Genomic DNA, 21,776 nt, shown 5'->3' on the forward strand with positions numbered 1-21,776 from the left:
AGTAAAAGGATTTTGCAAGATCAAATGACATTAAATTATTAAACTGTATCTTAAGGGGAAGGACATCTGTAACCCTAAAAGTTAAATGTTATGTTTACAGTCCTGGTAACTGGGGATGTTAAAGCCTGGTGAGGGAACTTCTGTACAGTGACGTGATCCAGCTGCTCAACATTTATTCAGTACTCATGGTTTTTGTTTCTCTCATAGAAGCACCCATCCCCAGATGACAACCTGCTTTTCCCCAACCAGACCTCAAATGGAACTGACCTCTAAAAGGGAACTCACGTCCCCCACGTCGCCCCCCCACGTCTTCAAGCCCCCTCATGTTCGACACCCCTTTTCAGCTCTGAAGCAGCCAGAACAAGCCATCGCCCCTTCTCCACACAGCAATAAAGTTTCTAAAATTAGGCGGGGAATAAAGCCAGAAATGGACAGGCAGTGTAGATAGGTAAATCGAGTCAGGTTGGATCTAGGAGGCCAATTTTGAGTGAGTCTGGGAAGTTGAAGACGGTTCCCTGAGGATTACTGTTTACCAAGATGTAGAGCCTGCCCCAATAGGCCCCCAACTGAGGGAACCAATCAGAATTGATCACAGACCTAAAGGTGAAACATAAAACTTGCAAAAAAACATCACAGAAAACCTACATGACCCTGGATTTGGTGATGACCTTTCCGATACAGCAACTAAGATATAATCCAGATAAAAAAAATGACAAGCTGGACTTAGTTAAGTTAAAAACCAGTTCTGCAACAGACATAGTAAAGAGAATGAGAATATAAGCCAAGGAAAAGAAGAAAATATTTGAAAAACACATATCTGTTATCAAAACCAGGCAAAGAAGTTTCAAGACTCAGTGGTGAAGAAGAATATAACTAAAAATGGGCAAAAGACCTGGACCTTCACTTGCCAGAGATGACACACAGACAGTCCTCAAGCATAAGGAAAGATGCCCAACAGCACACACCACAAGGGCATCGGCAATTTAAATACCCGTGAGATGCCACCACCCTTTAGCCTGGCCCAAATCCAGACCCCGACGCCAGATCCTGGGTCTGTGTGCAGCAACAGGCTGCCTCGCCCTCTAGGTGTGCAGAACACACAGCCACTCTGGAATAGCTTCTCACAAACATCCTCTTGCCATGTAATGGAGCAGTCATTCCACAGGAGTTGAAAATTTGTGTGTACACAAAAACCTGTACGTGGAGATTCAGGAGCAGCTTTACTCATAATTGCCCAAACTCGGAAGCAATGAAGATGCCTCTTGGTAGGTGAACAGACGGGGAGACATGGTACTAGCACATCTGCACAGCGGAGGATTATTTAGCAATCAAAACCGAGACGGGCTGTAATGCCACGTAAGACGGAGGAAATGTGAATGTCCATTGCTAAGCCAAAGAAGACAATCTCCCAGCCACATGACGTTCTAGAACAGCCCAAACCATGGAGAAGTGAAAGACCAGGACTCCAGGGAGCAAGGGAAGAAGAGGCAGAGCAGAGGACTTCAGGACATTGAAGAACTCTGAAGGACACTGTGATGGTGGACACAGGACAGCATACATTCATCCAAAGCCACAAAATGTGTGAGACCCAAAGTGAATCCTAATACAAAGTGTAGACTTGGACCATGAGGATGTGTCAATGAAGGTTCATCAGCTGTGGCAAAGGTACTGCTTAGGTGGGCACATTGACCGTGGGTAGGTGGTGTGCACCAGAGGAGACGTGCCTTCCGGAACTCCCTGCACTCTCCACTCTCCACACTGTGAGCTTAAAACTACTCTTGAAATAAAGTTCATTAATTAAATAAATGAAGAACAGGGGTCAGGGGAGCAAAACTAAAAGAACGCAAGCAGAAACCATTTACCTTATAGACACAGGGAAATCTGTAGTCCTGAAACGTGAGCAAGGGTATTAATCCAATTAAAACTGTGGTGCTCTCATGAAAAATTTGCAAATTGATGTCTTTAACCAAAAATACTTAACTTCCCGTAAGAAATGCTGAATAACAAAAAATAAAAAGAATTGCTCAAATTTTCCTGTACACTAAGCCTCACTTTAATAAATTGCACTCCAATTAATCCTCTCCCTAGATTGAATATTAATGCAAAAATCATGAGAAGTAAAAACCTAGTTTTATCTTAAAATAATTAGGTTTATCACAGATACAGAAGAGAATGAACATAGAATATTTGTTCACTGGTTTTCAAGCAGATAAAAGAAAATTATTATTTTGATGAATGAAAGTACTCAAGAAATTTTTTCATATACTTTACAAAGATCATCAAGAGAAGAGATTTTAGTTTGTCATTTGCATTGCAAAGGGGAGTAAAAATAGAAATGGGAGTGTTCATTGAACAGCACTTAGTTTAAATATAGGATTGTAAAGTAAGGAGCATGTAATGCAAAGTAAAGTTAGGTCAAAAATGAATAGATAATTTTCTGATGGATGCTAGTAAATTGTGGCTAAAACTAAGACAAATGGCAGTTTGGTTGATGATAGTCAAACCCCTTTCTGCATGTATTCAACACATAATATACTGGATTTAGGTGAGAGATTGATCAGTAAACACTTCTTTGACTTACAATGGTACTTTTTGTAACATTGTAAAAATTACTTATGTATTTTTTATACAATATATATTCACTTAGTGCATTTAGTATCTTTTAATTATTTTCAATCATTTAAAAAATTAAGCACAAATTAGCTCTTCCAAAAAAGTGAAATTAAAAATCCAAGATCATTGTTCCCAATGACAGAGGTCGACAGAGAATTGTGCAAGACCTGACCTGCGTCCCTTTGCGTGAACAAGCTGTGAGGATTTCTCAGTGGGATGTAACATGTTACTCAACTTGAATTTTTACTTAAAGCTATGATTTTCCAAGATATACAATAAAAGTATCTTATTTGAATATCATACAGTTATGTTATTTTATGTGCTTTTCAAATTGACAGTTCAATCTATGAAATAGGCAATTTAAACAAGAAAATTGAACTCCTTAGAAGAATTCTAATAATTGTAATATGTAGTGCTTATAAAACCTGGTATTTTCCATCTCCAAAGCACTTCACTAATTATTCAATGTGCTAATCTTAGCTGATCTCCTTGACTTGCCACATAATTTCACATATCGTAAAAGAAGACTTGTTTTTCTTCTACCACTGAGCACTCCTATTTGTTTTTTTCTTTGTGAAAATCACGTAAATGCATGGAACTCCAGGGATATGAGCAAACAAAATAAATAATCATTGTAACTAAATGATCTAGTTTAATCTAATTAATATGATAACTAATTTGAACAGAATGTTTAAAAAAGTGAGCACTTTTAAAAATTAAAATCATCATTATATATCCATGATGACTTTTATCAGGACTGTTCCATTTTGCAGATAAAACAACAAAGTCAGTAAGGGAAAGTGAGCTGTCTGCCTTAGTCCCCAAGTACAGGACCAAACTAGAAATTAAAGACCAAGGATACTGAAAAATATGAGTAGGAATGTTTAAAAGACCTTTGCTTTGCTCCTCATCATCTGAGTTACACTTCAGAGGTGACAGTTCAAATTCTCTTGTTTCTGGATTAACACCATTTATTTGAGCTCCATGAAAACAGATTGACTGAGTTTCAGCAGCCCTATCCACTGCAGCATTGGGGCTGTGAGTGGAAACAACTGCTGTCCCCTAGGCCCGGGTCCTGGCCCTGTGGCCACGCTCTTCTTCCATCCATCCCTTCTGATGCCATGTGTGACTGTGGGCCCTGTGTTGGTAAGTCCTGCTCCTTCTAAGAGAAGCCAGAAGCTCTGTGTGTGTGTGTGTGTGTGTGTGTGTGTGTATGTGTGTTTTAAGATTGAAATCTATCAACTAAATAAGAGGTTCTTTCTTCAAAAGACCCTTCATAGAATGTGCACAGACAATCTGCAGTTTGAGAGAAAAGATCTGCACACCATACATCTGAGAAAGAGTTTATATCTAGATTATACAAAGAATGTTCAAAAAATCAACAAGAAAAAATCAAAATAGAAAGTGCTCAAAATATGTGAATAAACCTTTCACTGGGAAGATAAATGCATGCAAGTTAGCACATGAGGTGCTCTTTCCTCTTGAGTCATTAAGAAAATCCAGATTAAGACCATCACCTACTATCCACCTATCAAAACAACCAAAATGGAAAAACAATTGTGATAACACCAACTGCTGGTGAGGATGTTGAGAAACTAGATTATGCCTACCTTACTGGTTGAAATGTAAAACAGTACACCTCTTGGAAACCAGTTTAGTAATTACAAAATTAAACATGCAATTATCATATGAACCAGCAATGAAACTCCTAGGCATCTATCTAGGAGAAATGAAGACACAAAATCTTGTACATAAATATTTATAGCAGATTTATTCATAATCACCCCCAAACTGCGGCCAATCCCAACACCAGCCAGTGGGTCAATGATGAAACAGACCATGGCCCATGGCATCAGCCCAGCCAAAGGAGGGAGGTTTGGATGCATGGAATGACTCAGATGGACCTCAAAGGAGTCACACCGAGTGACAGAGCCAATCCCCCAAATCACATAGTACATGATTCTATTCATATGTCATCCTTGAAGTCATAAAAAAATACAGATGGAGAATGGATTAGTGGTCACCTCTGGTGAAGGAGGAATGTGTCTACAAAGAGGACTGCATCAGGGGACCCTGTAGATGGAGCCCAGGGTCTTGTCTGAAGTGGAGGACACAAGAGTCTGTGCATATGGCGCAGCTGCAGTTAAACACACTCACACACACACACACACACACACCCAGAGCGAGTACAAATCTTAAAAGTGAGCATAGACCTTAGAAATCCGTGCAGATGGTTCCAATGTCAATTTTTCAACTTTGATCTGTTTTGTCATTAGACAAGTTGGGGCCACCAGGGAAACTGGGTAAAAGTCACAAGGGTGCCCTGAAACTTTTTTGCAAATCCCTGGGAACCAGTAACAATTTCAAAATGAAAAGTGAAACCAAGAGTTTGGTCATCATTTAAAATGTTTTGAATTCACAGTTGGTCTCACATGTGGGGCACAGGACAGGTCACAGTCTTTGAGCGGGTCACCCGTGGTTGGCGGGTGCTGGTTCTCCAGCCCAGCACCTGAAGGCTGGCTTAGACCCAGCAGGACCTGGATGGCAAGAACTTCCCGAGGCTCCTCTCCTCAATCTAAGCCTGCCCTGTGTTTTCCATATCATGGGACTCACTCTGTCGTTAAAATCAACTACAGATAATCTGCCTGATCACCTTTGGTCAAACGTTTCGGTTTCCTCTTTACAACTTTATAATATGCTCTAAGTATATGATGGGGCTTAAGAAATGTGCGTTTTTTTCTCAAGTTTCCTTGATCAGTATTTCTTGATTCTTTAAATCCAATGTTTTTATCTATATTAATATTCAGACTAATTAATTTATCTTAGTTTTTTTGTGTATAAAATGAAAAGATTTAATTTAATTGATAAAGGGGCTCAACGATTAATTATATTAGTCTTTACTGCTTCTGATTGAAGTTACTCACTAATAAAAATGTGATCATATAAGATGATTTAGTTACCAAAACAGAGCAGTTCCCTCCTCTGAGGGCTTGGAATGCTTGGATTGCATTGACACCCCAAGACCATAATCCTCCGTCTTCCGGAGATTCCCAGTGTTTCCCACTGAACATGTGGGAGAGTAGATTATATTATTTTATAGTACCAAATGAAAACTCAGATGGCACATCAAGCTTCGAAAAAGCAAGTCCTGGAAATGCTGAGATCCACCAAGCTCTTCCAGGTCTGCATGATCCCTGGGTTCTTCCCCGTCCATGACTTGAAACCAAAGAGTGCACAGCGAGTTGTTCCCCTTGGTCAGCTCCGTCCTAGGACTGCATGCTGAAGAAATTTAAAGAGCAATGTACTTCTGCCAGGGTTGCAAGTCAATCTAACCATCTGGGACCAATTGGGCTGTATCTTGTTTGACGTATCTTAACAGATCCTTTTCTCCTGCTTGTTTTTAGAATCATTTAGTCAATGGCGTGCTGGACCCTGGATGGAGCCCTCAGCTCTGCTTCAGTTCAGAGGGAGGCTGCTCTCTCCCCAGTGTGTCCTGACAGCAGCTCTTTCCTCAGCAAGATCTTCCAGCTCCTGCAGTGGCAGAAGCCTCTTTAGCAACTGCATAATTCTCCTCCTGATTTATGAAGCAATAGACCCAATCTAGCATGCCAGTGCTGCATGGGCATGGATCTTTGTTAAGAAAACAAGGGTCTGTAACAACTGCAAAGCTCCCTGTTATTATATTTTGCAGAGCAAAGGAGATTGGATAATTATCCCTCTTGTTTTATTGAACTTTTGTACAACTGTTAGAGGGTAGTGTAACAATTATTTTCCTTGCTGTGGAAATCTGCTACACAATGGTTCTGGGGCACTCAGTGCTGGGAATCTGGCCCAAGCAATGGCAGGCAAGCCTTTCTCTGAAGCAGGATGACAAATCACGCTAATCTACTACCATTCGAATAAGTCACGCAGGACGAAGATAGCAGTAATGTCCTTTAAAAAGGAACCCTGATGATTAGAGGCATCCCTGGCCACTTAATAACAAGCCTGGGATCTTTAACAATATCATTATGAAACACAATGTGATTTGTTTTAGATGGGTGAAGCAAATCATGTTAATCATTGGAGATGGCTCACGTGAGGAATAGCAGAACAACAATACATCAGGTTACCTGGGAAATTATGGCCTGATGAAACGTCAGTGAATGGCTGCACTCCAGCCCTCAGGCCCACTGTCCACGGGCACCACTGGGGAAGCACTGCCAGCCACCTGGGGTTCTGCAAGGGACCTTCCTAAGCACAGGCAGGCCCCTGTCTTTGGCTCGGTGCCAGGCAGGCTCCTGCAGCAGTGGTGTAGAGCACAATGAGCTTCCTATGGATGTCTTCTGACCCACAAGAGCACAGGATGCGGCTGGCCATGAGCCTGTATTACCGACTGTCAGCACCAATGAGAAAACCCACACAGAGCAGTTCATTTCCTGGGTCCTGGGGTGACTCCACCACTGTACCTACTGCCCTGGGGACTGTGCAGTCACCATGTCCTTCACAGAATGCTCATGAGGCCCACAGCAGGCACAAGACCCGCAACCCAGGGCTCAGCACATGTCTAGCAGGTGCCCCCAGGTGCTCTGGCTTCAGGAGTGCCCGTGAGGCCTGGCAACTCTGACTGCTTGGCATCTGGTCTCTATGGATTCCTGTGTTTGGTTTTCCCCTGAAAATATGAAAGAATAAATTTCCGGTTTGACTCAACCTTCAACAAATGCTGCTCTCTGAAGAAAGCACTCCCCAGGAACAAACACCTACGTGACTCCAACACGGACTTCTAGGGCTCTGAGGCCCAACAGAACGTCCGTTACTCCAGCAAAGGGCCATTGACCTGCTAGCTCCTGGACTTCCCTTAACACATGACGGTGGCCGTGTGAATGAGGCCTCCCCTGCACAACCCGAACGTCCTCGTCATCCCACCGCCATAGGAGGACAGCACCCCATCTCCCCAGATTCACTTACTCAACACCTGCTGTGCACCCTGTCGGCCAGCAGAGGGCAGGGTGGACTTACACAGCAGTGGAGAGGTCCCGTGTGTGCCATGCCCCCAAGACACACGCCAGGTAGGGTCCCTGAGCATCAGAATATGGAGCACAGTGGGAGGCGGAAGCCCTGGGCAGGTTGCAGTGAGATTCAGGGAAGATGCCCAGAGAGGCCCACGGGGCACAGGAGGCCAAGGAGGCACGCTCTGAGAGGCCCTCCAGGGAATCAGGGGTGTGGCTCCCAGGGGAGGAAAGAGCGTCCCAGGCCTGCACCACGCCCCACAGCCTGTGGGCAGAGCAGGGGCAACGGAGAGGCTGTGGGACGTGGGGAGGCTCTTTCCGTGTCAGCAGCCTCAGGGTCTGGAGCAGGGGGATGAGGAGGCTCCCTGGCAGTTGACCCAGACCCCTCTGGCTTCCGGGTGCAGACAGTCTGCAGAGGTGGGGTGGTCGCTGCAACAGCAAGTGAGGTTCGGTGGTGATCTGGGTAGAGTCAGTGGCTGGCTTTGGACACACCTGGGAGAGGGCAGGCCTGCGGTATGCTAGAGAGAGCCCTGGGCACTGAACCGTGGGGAGCAGCAGCCTTTCTTCAAGACCCGTCAGAGATCCCTGCTAAAAAATCCCTGGGCAGGCAGGCGAACAGGAGAGGACAGAGGCCGGCTGTGAAGCCCAGGACGGTAAACCCACTCTGCCCCATCCACTCTGGAAGTGGACCCCACACACACAGCTTTCCAAAGGGTAAGCACCACTGGGGTTGTCTGCAGTGTGCCTGTGAAGAGGGGAGGAAGCTGCCCTGGCTGGAAGTCGGGAGCTCAGCGTGAGCATGCAGGCAGCCACATGATTCCACAGATCAGAACAGTTTACATACGACAGGCAGAGGGGAAGCCCTATTTTTTGAAGCACATTATAATTTCCGTAAAAAGAGAGTACTGCCCACTAGTATTTTACCTGTTCTTCAGTGACACCAAAATATAAGAAAACTAAGACAAGAAACACAGTGATCGGTGGAAACATGCAGCACGACCCGGGTGCACTTTAGAAGTGGGCCAGTCCCTGAAGCCACCTTAAGAGGGTAACCAGACACTGCACAGTGCCGTCACGCCCTTAAGTGCATGAGCTAGTGGAGACTTCACTGTGAAGCAGGTTCTAAAAACAGCTACAGGTTTTAAAATTTGTCCTTCCACATAATTATGTCTGAGCCAGGGAAAAGCCAGAGGCCAATGGAACCACCGAGTGCCATTATGAAAGACAGTGTATGATGGATGGCCCTTCATTAACAGGAGGTCTGTGTGGAAACTCGGAGCGAACATTATTATGCCTCAGGTATTGTTTTCAAGGTAGAAAACATTGACGGCCCTCAGAAACAAAGGGCAGATACATAACTGCTAGTCGTTGAACATAGAGAATGCTGGGGCATTTATTCCATAATGTCCTGTTGTTATTGTCCCCAGGAGCATACGAGAAAACACATCTTATTGCTAGACTTCCCCAGCTTTAATGCAGCTTCACATTGACGAGCAGAATGACCATCCTGTCCTGTGTAACGTGAACAGTGGTGACCGAGCACTGCATCCCGACTCAGGCTGCCAGCTCCCCTGAGCCGAGGACGGCAGGTCCATCCTGACCCTGGGAAGGCATCTGTCTTCAACTGTACAGGGGAGAGGCCTCTGGCTCAGGAGTGTCAGCCAGTGTTCTTGTCCATCCTCCTACCGAGTGTGTGTATGTCCTAAGTTAGGAGGCACAGCATCGGCCCGGCCATTCTCGTGGTGAGGGCTGCGGGCAGGGCACTGTGCCCAGGAGAAGGCTGAAGAACCACACCGCCATGCCACCAGGAGAGCCCCCAGCAGCCCGTCCCATCCACAGCTCTGCTTCCCGAGCTGCTCATCTGTGGTCCAGCCATGTCAGGGGTCCACCAGGTGAGCACTGGGTGGCTCATCCTGAGGCACAGACTCACAGTCCACAGGGGGAGGGCCATGGCTGGCCTCGCTCTGAGGAGGCCCCTAAGAGGGACAGGGCCACACGCGCAGACCAAAGACGTCATGCCAAGGAAATGAAAAATGCTCTGAGAGAAGAGCAGAGGGAGATGGGACGGAAGCCCACAGTGGCCCGAGACCTGTGCGAGGTGTTCTTAGCAATGTCTGGCCATGTCCTCACCAAACCCGCAGCTGGAGGAACCAACGTGCAACTTGTGCAAGAGGTGTGTGTGCTCGGATCTCAACTCCAGAGGGTGAAGGCCAGAGAGTGAGGCTCACTGAAGGACAGGACCAAGGACACAGCCCACGCTGAAGGCAGAGACACTGCACCGCCTGTGGGTAAGTAACCAGATCATGAGATCCGCCAGGGAAATCCACGCAGGCTGTGCCACTACGAGTAAGAGCCTTCGGAAGACGCCAAGGAATTCACAGGAGCTGAGGGCAGAAGGGGCCCCTCGGGTCTGACTCAAGGCTCACCGCTGCAGGGACACGTCCTGACAGGGCCCCTCCCACAGTCAGCTGAGGGACACGGGACAGTGAGGCCAAGTGTCCACATTCCTTCTCTGCCTTACGCCCTGGGTTGACCTACCAGGGACAGTCTTCTCTCTACACGGGGTGGAAAGGCTCCTCAAGGGTAGGAACTGCAGGGAGCCCAGCACTTCACAGATCAGAACAGTTTACAAGTACACTGGTCCATCTGCATGACCACCCTCGCAAACCGGATACCGTTTCAATGTTATTAGGGGTGAACTTGGACGTGAATCAGATGGGAACTTCCACAGCTACTGCCCCCTTGGTTCTCTGCTTCAGAACTTCCATCTTTTCCTCTAAAAAACAGAAGTAACATGTTCCCATCTATTCCACTGCTGGTCTTAGATGGCTTGCCATTTACTTACTGATTAATGCTAATATCTGACAAAAATACTTCAGTGCTGTTTGGAGACGGCACAGAGCACCTTCTAAAACCACATGTGTAATTTATGTATTTGCCAATGCACGTCCAGATAAGGACAGAAGAGTTATTCCCATAAATAAACTCCCTAAATGTCATGCCAACAGATCACTCTGATAGCCAGTTGACCTGATATAGGACCTGGTATTGATTTAATAGAAGGGCTTCATTTGATATGTGACTTACATTGAACTGAGATCATTTCTGCAGGGCTTTCAATCATAAAATGGATTTTCATAGTTATTATAAATACTCTGTCTCCCTCTCCACAGAGCATCCTGGAGAAGACAGAAAGGGCTGCAGAGGGTGAGTCTGCAGCCACCATGAGAGATGGCGGCACCCCGAGAAAGGAGCAAATGCACAGCAGCAAGAGAGGTGGTCCCCAGGATGGCTGGGCAAGGGGGACAGTGGAGGAGGCTCCACCACTTGCCTGCTGGTGTGGACATGTGCTCCTGGACGGGCGGGAGGCCATCTTCAGCTCTGGTTTGCTCTTTGGAAGGAAAAAGCACTGCCCCCAAATTCTTCAACACTCCAGGCAGTGGACGGTCAAGAGCATCTCAGTAGGAGAGGGACGAGACCCAACTCCCATTTGCCAAAGAGCAGTCCAGGGTGTGGGGTTGCTGGAAGAGGACGGGCAGCAGCACCTCTCCAGGGCGAAGCTCAGGAGACTCTGGGAGACTAGCCTCAGAGGGTGGCGATGTGCGTGGGGTGTAGGGAGGACACTTCTGAGGTGCCTTTAGGAAGGGGAACCATTGGTCATTCTTCCCCAACAAGACCAAGTACTGTTCCGTCTCCCAAGAACAATGCTGAAGGTAGAAGAGTTGGAGGAGATGTGGTGGGGAAAGCATTTGCAAGTTACTTATTACCGGCTCCATTCTCACCTCCATGCCCCCCTCTAACTGATGTCCCCATCCTCATAGAGAAAGAAAAGGAACTTACACACAGAGTTTTTATGGCTGCTGTCCTTGCTGGGTAGCATCTTGACTCCTCTTGACTTCAATTCAATTGCTTTTTTCACTGGAAAAGAGAAAATAAAACCATTAGCAGGTGAGACTTGGGGATCACACACATGCTTTGTCCTCAGGACATTAACAGCCACAGCCTTCCTACTCACCCCTAAAAATGGGACACAGAGCAAGAAAGGAAACGGGAGAGCCTGGGAAATCAATGCCAGGCCAAAGATGCAGCCAGATCGCATCTCTCAGGAGCTGCGGCAGTTAAAGCAAGAAGGGTACAGCTCACCTTATGCCACCACACCTCTGTTCCACAGGGATGGCAGATTCCACACATCATTACCATTCACCAGCGTGTTTGGGCAGATTGCTCTCAATTTAGGTACGGTGATTGCAGAGTTTTCTATATTTGCTATGTTGCAAAAATTTTTAGATAAAAATAGAAGTTGCTCACTCCTTTATTCACATGTTCATTCAGTGACTTAAAGTTTAGCAAGTGCGTGTGGATGGATGGGCAGCTGGGAGGGATACACCCTTGAGCGCTGCAGACGAAGCCGGCCCCCGTGCCTGGTCCCTAATGTCCCAGGTTTTGTACCAAACACATCTAGACATGTACAGAAGAGTGGAGAGGGGAGACTTGTTTTTAAAAGGGGAAGCTGGAAAGGAGGGGAGGAGAGCCCTGGGGAGGGGGAGGCCCTCCTCCCCTTCCCTCTGCGCTGCCTCCTGGGCTCCTGCCAGCTCCTCTCCCCTTCCCTCTGACCATTTCCATCTCTGAGTCCAGGTTTTGTTGATTGGTTTTTCAGAAGGAGGCCAGTGCGCTGGGAGGGCGGAGTGTGTCTGTGGACCTGGGCACCCTCTGGATTGCGCTGGGGCCTCAGTGCAGCTCGTTAACTTTAGTCAACAAAAATGAGCAGAGCTGGAGCCCCAGGGGCTCCCACTGCTGCCCCCCACCCTGGAGGTCACTCCCTCCTCCCCACTGCTCCAGGGTCCCCAGCGTGAACGGCGCATGCTCACATCCATGCCAGCAGAGCCCAGGGCCTCCTCCTCCCCCTGCAGGGGCTGCCCACGGAGGAAGAGCCTGGGGCCCTAAGTCAGGACACAACACACCTAACAGGAAAGGCCGTGTTTACAGTGATCTGATGAAATTCACGGACCACCGTCACAGAAGACTGAGGTGGTGCACAGACTTCTGATCCTCACTGCAGTTACAGATGTTCTATTGACACTTTTATTTTTTTCTTTCTGACTCAATAGAGTAAAAGCTGATTATCTGCCACTTCTTTCCTCTCTCCTGAAAAGTGAGATTTTTAAAGTCAAAAAAAAAAAAAAAAAGCAATTGACTGTATTAATGTTGATGGCTTTTTTTCTGTTTTCAAAGTCCCGCTGGAGAAAAACTCCAGAAAGGAGGAAGTTCACAGAAAGGACCTGGAGAAGAAGATGGCAGTTGAACAGACGAGGGAGTGGCCCAGACAGAGCGGCCATCAGGGGGGAGCAGGGTGACAGGTGCCTGCAGCTGTGGCGGTAGAGCTCGGCACGCTCAGCCCAGACCAGCCCCAGCAGGGCCAGGGCCAGTCTGAGCCGGCCCTCCACTCCTCTGCCTGCTGCCTCTGGGAGCCGTGTGGGGGCATTGGGTCACTGTTCTTCAGTCTTGTCCTCCTCACCTGAGCCTCCTTGTTTGGGTGACCCCGTGAGTTCAGAAGAGTTTGGGGCTTGCACTTATTTCTTTTTTGGCATAAGCAAAAGAGCCTGGTCCCAAATGTACAATATCGTCCCTTTTAATCCCGTCACATGACCTGACAAATCACCTAAATGCCATGTGTCTCAAGGGCCACATCTTTAAAGATGAGTCTGAGTCCATTGTCTGTGTATTTTACGGGACTAACAGAGGGAAGCAAGAGCATGAGGGGAATTTATAGACTTTCAGCATTTTTTATTCTTAAGAGAAAAACAATGTGAAAAGGATCCACCCTGAGAAACTGTGACTGTCCACATTCCTTCACTTAACAGAGCACTGTGTGGTTTTCCTGGGAACACTCACAACAATGTCCATCAGAGGGTACTTTAAAACAGCAGAGTTTAGAATTGCTTGTATCCAATGGCTTCATTTATAGATTGAATTATATAATCCCCCAAATTGTTCAACTCTCCTTGTATTTTATCATGTTTTATTTTGAAGAAGAGTCAAAAAATTCAGAACATTTTGTCTTTTAAACACATACTTAATTTTTAAAGAGATTATCAAGGTATATGTTCAGTGTTATTATAGAGAGGTGCTGTTTATTTTATTCCATTTTGATGTGTTTCTAATATTTAAATTAGACTTGATTACTCTAGTATAATTCACCCGTATGCTGGTTTTATCTTATTTTCCATTTCTTCTTCATCAGTTATTTAATTGAGCATGTTTTGTAGTGCGGGAGTTTTGGATATGAAGTCTTTTAGCTTCTGCTTATCATGGAAGTTTTTCTATTTCATCTTCAGTTCCGAAGCTTAATTTTGCTGGACATGTTATTCTTGGTTAGCATTTATTTTCATTCAGAGCTTGGTATTTATTATTCTCAGCCCTCCTGGTTATAGGGTCTGCCGTGAGAAATCAACTGAAATCTGAATGGGTCTGCCCCTAAATGTGACCAGCTGCTTTTCTCTTGCATCTCTGAAATTCTCTCCTTATTCTGTATGTTGGGCATTTTCATGATCATATGTCTGAGAGGGGATCTATTGTGATTTTGTATATTTAGAGTCCTATATGTCTCTTGTATTTGAATTCCCACCTCATTCTTAAGGTTTGGACAATTTTCTGACATTATTTCATTGCAAAGGTTGTGCATCCATTGAGCTTGATTTCAGCATCCTCATCTATTCCAATGATTCTTAAATGTGGCCTCTTGATGTTATCCCAGATTTCTTGAATATTCTGTTCATGGTATTTTAGCATCTTCTTCTTATGTTTGATTTGTACATTCAATATTATATGCTTTCTATTTAAGGCCTGTAAATCTATCTTCAAAATGGTCTAATCTCTTAATCTATTAATGATGCTTTCCATTGAATTTTTAACTTGGTTTATTAGTCTTTCATTTCCAGGATTTCTGTTTGGTTCTTCTTCAGAATTTTTATCTTTTTACTGACCTTTCACTTTATATATTTTATCTCTAATTTCAATCCTTACATCTTCTTTTCATTCATGTAACATTTAATTATGAACTTTCTAAATTTTTTTCTATGACATTTCCTCCACTGTGTATTTGATGGAATCAGATGTTGAAGCACTATGGGCTCTTTGTGGATTGCTCCCTTGCCTTTTCAGGTTGTTTGTATGTTTACCCATCTTCTAGGAGAGTCGTCATTTCTTCTTTTAAGCAAGGGACTACTTTGTGAGCTGTTTATCTTAAGAAACCTGGTTGGACAGATATATAGATATTGATACTTTAACTCAATGTGTGACCTCTGCTGATCCCAATATCAGCACCACTTTGAGAGATGCCACTGAGCCCTATTTATTATAATCATTTCAGAGCCAAGCTTATACTATTCCACCTAAAAAATGCAAATGCAAAGTTTCTTGATATTATTCTACCTAGTTCTTTAAATCCAGGTGTAAAGGTGTGGTGAAGTTCTGGAATAGGTTAAAAATATTTATTAAATTTAGTAAAATTGCTATTATATTATATTAAATGAAGGTTAAAAGAGGGGAAGAAGAAAAATTGGGTAAAAAAGACAAGAAAAAGAAAGAAAGAAAAGAAAAATCCACACCATAATAGAAAGAAAAAAATAGATGAATGATAGGTATTTGAGGTACCAGAAGACAATGTGAGAAGACAGGGGATAAAAGGAGCAAGAAGAGACTACATACAGCTAGGCAAACAAAGATAGAGGGCTTGACTCCAAGTAATGCTTTATTAGAAAAAACACATTCAAAATGGATGAAGGTACATTGTTGGCTATTGGGTAACAACTATCAATCAAGTTAAGGAAATATACATATAGAAAATAGGCAAAGTTGACATTGGAGTTATGTACAGTAAACCATACCTAGGTGAAAAATTTCATGTTGAATCTTGGTTTGTATGTAATTGGTGTTTGTACTCTTCAGTCAAAAGACTTAGGTTGGCAAACTGGATTAAAAGACAAGACCTAACAATAGCTGTTTGCAGGAAACCCACCTCACAGGCAAAGATACCCACAGACAGAAGGCAAAAGGACAGGAAAAGACATAACACGCAAAGGGTGCTTGTAAGGAAGCAAGGGTGGCTATTCTCATAGCAGAGGGAGTGGACTTCAAGCTAAAAGTAAGCAGAAGACAAAGAAGTTCTACATATTGCTTAAGGGAATCACACAACAATAAGTTATGATGATTGTAATGTTTATGTCCCCTAAATGATAAATCTACACACAGAAGACAAACCCTTCTCAATATTAAGAATTGATTAGAACACAATACAATAACTCTGGGTGACTTTACCCACCATTCTTTCTACTAGATAGATCATCTGGACATAAACGAAGTAAAAATTCTTCAGAATTAAAAAAAAAAAAAACATAATTAGTAGTATTGACCTAACAGAAATCTATAGAAGATTTTATCCATCAATGACTGAATTCACTTTCTTCACAGCACCACATGGAACATTTTCTAAAATAGATTCTATTTTGTTCACAAAGTATATCATAACAAATACCAAAAAATGAAATAATACCCTGAGTTCTATCAGATTATAATGGAATGAAACTAGAAATCAGTAAGATAAAAAAGAAACCACTCTAAAATCTGAAAATTAAAAAATAAACATTTGAATGATAAATGGATAGCAGAAGAAACCAGAGGAGAAATTAAAAATTCTGAGAAGTAAATGAGACAAGTGATACCACATATTAAAATATCTACAACAGTATGCAGGTAATTCTAAGAGGAAAACTTACAGCACTTGATTCATACATCGGAAGAATAGAAAGATAACAAATAAATGATCTAATAGTCTATCTCAAGGCCCCAGAAAAAGAAGAACAAACCAATACCCAAATCAATAGAAGACAGAAATTAATTGAAATTAGAGCCAAAATTAATAAAATTTAGATTAAAAAATACAAAAGATAAAAGAAGCAGAGAGTTAGAATTTTGAAAGGATAAATAAGATTGATAAACCTTTAGCCAAAATAACCAAAAGAATGAGAGAAAACACTCAAATTAACAAAATTCAAAGCAAAAAAGGAAACATCAGATGGACATTACTAAAATCTAGAGGATCATCAGAAACTATTTTGAAAATTTATAGTCCAATAAGCTAGAAAAATTTGAAAATACTGACAAGTTTCTAGAGACATATGACCTATCCAAATTAAACCATGAGGATATGGAAACCTAAACAGATCAATAAGAAGTAATGAAATTGAAGCAGGTATCAAAAGCTTTCCAGCAAAGAAAAACCCAAGACCAGATGGATTCTCAACTGAGTTGTACCTGACTTTTAAAGAAGAATTAATATCAACATTCTTCAAATTATTCCATGAGACAGAAAAATAGAGATCACTGCCAAATTCATTCTATGAAGCCAATGTCACACTGATGCTTGTTTTAGTGAGCTATTTCAATGCTGTGACAAAAAGACCGCACAAGAACAATTTTAGGAGAAAAATTTATTTGTGGATTTATGGGTCCAAGAGTCTCAATCCATAGACAGCCAGCTCCATTCCTTGGGACTTGAGGTAGAGCAGAATATCAGGGTGGAAGAGTGTGGTGGAGGGAAGTGGCTCAAGACTTCACACCAAGGAGCAGAGCTCCATTCATCAAGGACGAAATCTAAACCTCAAAGGCACACTGCCAGGGACCCACCTCCTCCAGCCACAGCCTACCAGCCTACAGTTACCACTCAGTTAATCCTGTTTTAGGATTAATTCAGTGATTGGGTTAAGGCTCTCGTAACCCAATCATTTCACCACTAAACCTTCTTGCATTGTCTCCCACATGAGCTTTTGGGGGACACCTTACATCTAAGCCATATTAATAACAAAACCAGACAAAGACACATTAAAAAAGACTTCAGAACAATATCCTTGATGAATGTAGATGCAAAAATTTTTAAGAAAATGTTGGAAAATTTTACACAGAAACATTAAAATGATGGTGCATCTTAATCAGGTGGGTTTCATTCCAGGGATAAAAGTTTGGTTTAACATATGCAAATAAATAAATATAATTCACCACTAAATAAGAGTTAAGGTCAGGAATCTCATAATTATCTCAATAGATGCAGAAAAAAATCTGACAAAGTTTAACACCCATTAATCCTTGAAACAATAGAAAACCTAGGGATGGAAGGAACTTGCCTCACCCTTGTAAAAGCTATACAAGTCAAACCCAAGGCCAACATCACAATGAATGCAGAAAACTTGAAAGTATTTTCTATGAAAACAAGATAAGCATGCCCACTCTCACTAGTGCTACTCAACATAGTCCTTGGAACTCTAGCCAGAGCAATCAGGGAAGAGAAGAAAATTAAAGGGCTATAAATAGGAAAATAAGATCTCAAATTATCTCTGATGATGACAGGATCCTATATTAAGAAGACTCAAAAAAATTCCACCAGACGGCTTCTAGAACTGACAAATGAGTTCAGCAGAGTAGCAGGATATAAGATCAACACTCCTAAATCAATTGTATTACCATATTGATGAATCTGCTGAAAAAAGAAGTTTAAAAAACTATCCCATTCACAATAACCTAAAAAAATTAAAAAAAATAAAAACTTGAGAATTGTTTTAGTCAGCTTTTTCACCACTATGGCCAAGAGACCTGACTAGAGCAATTAGGTTTTGGTTTTTTTCCAGAGGTTTCAGAGGGTCTCAGTCCACAGGCAGCCGGCTCCTTTCCTGGGGCACAAGGATATCATGCAGGAAAGTGTCGTGGAGGAAATAGCTGGGGCATCACATCAGGAAGGGGAGGAGGGAGGGAGGATGAACACACACATGCCTGCACTTTTCTTTCCACTGACAAAAAGGCATGCCCCCAGGGACCCACCCCTCCAGCCATTCCCTACCTGCCTCTAATTCCCACCAAGTTAATCCTGCCAGGGAATTCAGGCTCTGGTTAGGTTCAGGTGCTCAAAACCCAATCATTTCACCTCTAAACTGTCTTGCTTTGTCTCATCACACGAGCTTTTGTGAGACACCTGATCCATAGGAATCAATCTCACAAAAGAGATGAAAGATAGCTACAATAAAACTACAGAACATTAAAGAAAGTAATTGAAGGAGACATTACAAGATGGAAAGATCTCTCATGTTCTTGGACAGGAAGAATTAATATTGTCAAAATGGTCTTCCTACCAAAGGTGCTATGCATATTCAGTACAACCCCCATCAACATACCAATGGCATTCTTCACAGAACTAGAAAGAGTAGTGCTGAAATCCATTTGGAAAAATAAAGAGGCCAGAAGAGCTGAAGCAATTCTATGTGAGAAGAGGGAAGCAGGAGACATGGCAATCCTGAACCTCCGTTATACTAGAGAGCTACAGTGATATAAACAGCATGGTACTGGAATCACAATAGATTTGAGTACCCATGGAATAAAGACACAGAGACAAACCCACATAAATCCAGGTGCCTGATACTAGACCAAGATGCCAAAAATATATGTTGGATAGAAGTTAGCCTTTTTAACAAATGGTGTTGGGAGATCTGGAAATCCACATGTCGAAGACTGAAACCTCTCTCTCTCACCCTGCACAAAAGTCAACCCAAAGTGGACCAAAGACCTAGGAATTATACCCCAAACTCTGAAACTGCTAGAATAAAATGTAAGCCCCAATGCCAGCCTGTTGGCACAGGAACTAACTTCTTTAAAAAGACCCTTAATGTGCAAGAAATAAAATTTTAAAAAATCAAGAAATAGGAGGTATCAAATTAAAAAGATTATGCACAGCAAAGGAAACAATTAAAAGTGTAAAGACAGAGGGGACAGATGAGAGAAATCTTTGCCACCTGCTCCTCATGTAGGACATTAATATCCAGGATACACAAAGAACTCAAAAAACACGGAACACCAGAAAAGAAAAAAAAAAACAATCAATAAATGGGCAATGGAACAAACAAACAATTCTTAAGAGAAGAAATACAGTCAACAAACATACAAAAAAAATGTTCAACATATCTAGCAATTAGGGAAATGCAAATCAAAGCTATGTTGAGATTTCATCTCACTCTAGTCAGATTGACAATTTTCAAGAATACAAATAATAAGAAGTGTTGGCAAGGTCGTGGGGGAAAAGGTTCCCTCCATTGCTGTTGGTGGGACTGAAAATCAGTTCAACCACCCTGGAAAGCAGTAGGGCTCCTTGTGGAGCCGGCTGTGCCTGCTGGGGTGCAGCCAGCCACTCCGTCCTCAGCACACTGAGCGAGGAACGCCACCCTGTCTGGTTTCCTCCTAGCCCAGGCCTCTGGTTCTCAAGGCCAAGTCCAGCATCTGGTGCTCCATATCCACTGCACACTGTGAGCTCCCACGTGACTCCCTAGGTCACACAGGCAGTATCCCAACCATGTAGCAGAACATTACTGCTGTTGGTATTACTAGTAAGTTACGAGTTTGAATATTATTATGCATTTGGTACTATCTATCTAAAATATATAATGTATTTAATTCCACCCAAATAACATAAGATTTATGCTATTGTTACAATGATTTACAGGAAAAGAAACTGAGTTTCAAAGAGGTAGTTGATTCTACTTAGGTCACACTGCCTGAAGCAGCAGATCTATTACAGGAGTCGGTGCCGACTGACCCCATCTCCCCCTTGCTTTATGAGGCAGCGCTGCCTTCTTCATAAATTACAACAGTTTTCCACCATGTTTTATGTTCTAGGTTGTTATATCCAGTTTATCAACACATTATATATAATACTTAAGTCATCATACGATAGTGAACATATCTTCCCATGCTACATTTTTCAAATTCAGAACTTGAATAATCAAGTCTATTTTTCTAAGACATCTTTTTATGCTTCCTTGTTTTGAATGTTTTTATTAGTGCACTGTAGCTGTACATACTAGTGGGGTTCATTATGGCAATGTCATACATGCAGGAAACATGACTTGTTCCATTCCAGTCCCCAGTACCTCCTCTTCCCCCTCTTCTTCATACGTTTTTATTTGCTTTTATATTTGGTGTCTTTTGTCTTTACTTAGAGCTTTACAGATACACCTAGAGCTGGAACTCACTGAGGCATATTTGTATGTGTACATACCAAGACCTCTCTCAATAAACACTACGTCAGCTGCTGGGACTTCTGTAACAGTCTATCCCCATCACCCCTGCTGCAGGAAGACGCATGCTGAGTCGCGAGGCACTGACTTTGCTCTCCTGTCTATCAGACACTTTTGATGACAATTACAGTGCTCTCAGACACAGACATGGCAGAAAATTTGGGGAAACCTTAGAATTATCCAGAAGAAAAAAAAAAAAAACTAAATAACCCATCACCTGGAGACAACTGGGGTTATGATTTCATGTTTTTATTTCCAAGCCAATATGTGTGGTGTCTGATTTAACAGGGGAATTGAGGTAGAGACACACTGGAGTTTTACATAATAAAAATGAACTGTAAATATAAGATAATTCTGCTGGGCTTCTTTGAGCCTTTTTCCTTAAAGTACTCTTAACGGCTGGGTCTCATTGCGTTTACCCTTACACCTGAGGTTTGTCCTCCCTTCCTGCAATTCTAACACCGAACACCAGTTGACCTCAGCATCAAACCTGTTCACCCTCGGAACAGCCCACTAGGATGAGGCCTCTCAGCCAAGGGCATCACCCGAGGTGAGGCTGACATCTGGAAGACCCACTGTGTGCAGCAACACCTGACCTGCAACCCCAGCCAGTAAAAGAGACGTCTGCCCAGTGGCCATCTTGTTTTCACTTGCATTTAAAATAATGAGTGTGCTTACTGTCCTGGGGGAAAATCTCACTAACATTGTCTCAGGCTACAGGCATTATTTTATGGAGGGTCTTGTCCTTACTACAGAAAGGCATTTTGAGGTCTGGCAGGCATCTCTGTCTTCTCTTTGCCGGGTTGTTTTGATGCCAGCTCCTGATGAGTCTGCACAAGGCAGACAGTCCAACATTTTTATTAGAGGTCAGGGTATCCTTGAACACCAGCCTTCGGGAAACACTGACACCAAGTTACAGGAATGACCTGGTGGTCAGATTTCACTTTTAGCCTAAGTCAGCGAGTGGTTTTCTTCGGCCAGAAGGTCATCTTGCAGTTCTCTGTTATAAGGAATCCTCCGAGCTGAAAAGTCACAGGTTCTTGACTTAGAATCACAAGGGTTC

General features: G+C 43.1%; 1 protein-coding gene across 1 annotated transcript in view; it reads right to left on the reverse strand.

Moving 5' to 3' along the window:
- The window catches only part of Csmd1 (CUB and Sushi multiple domains 1), a 1,328,246-nt gene that overhangs the window by 542,625 nt on the left and 763,845 nt on the right, over positions 1-21,776 (reverse strand). The window contains exon 7 of the mRNA XM_077109222.1: positions 11,442-11,519. Coding sequence (XP_076965337.1) covers positions 11,442-11,519 — 78 coding nt within the window. The remainder of the gene's footprint in view (positions 1-11,441; positions 11,520-21,776) is intronic.

This window comes from Callospermophilus lateralis, chromosome 4, assembly GCF_048772815.1.
Source record: "Callospermophilus lateralis isolate mCalLat2 chromosome 4, mCalLat2.hap1, whole genome shotgun sequence".
Taxonomy (NCBI): Eukaryota; Metazoa; Chordata; class Mammalia; order Rodentia; family Sciuridae; genus Callospermophilus; species Callospermophilus lateralis.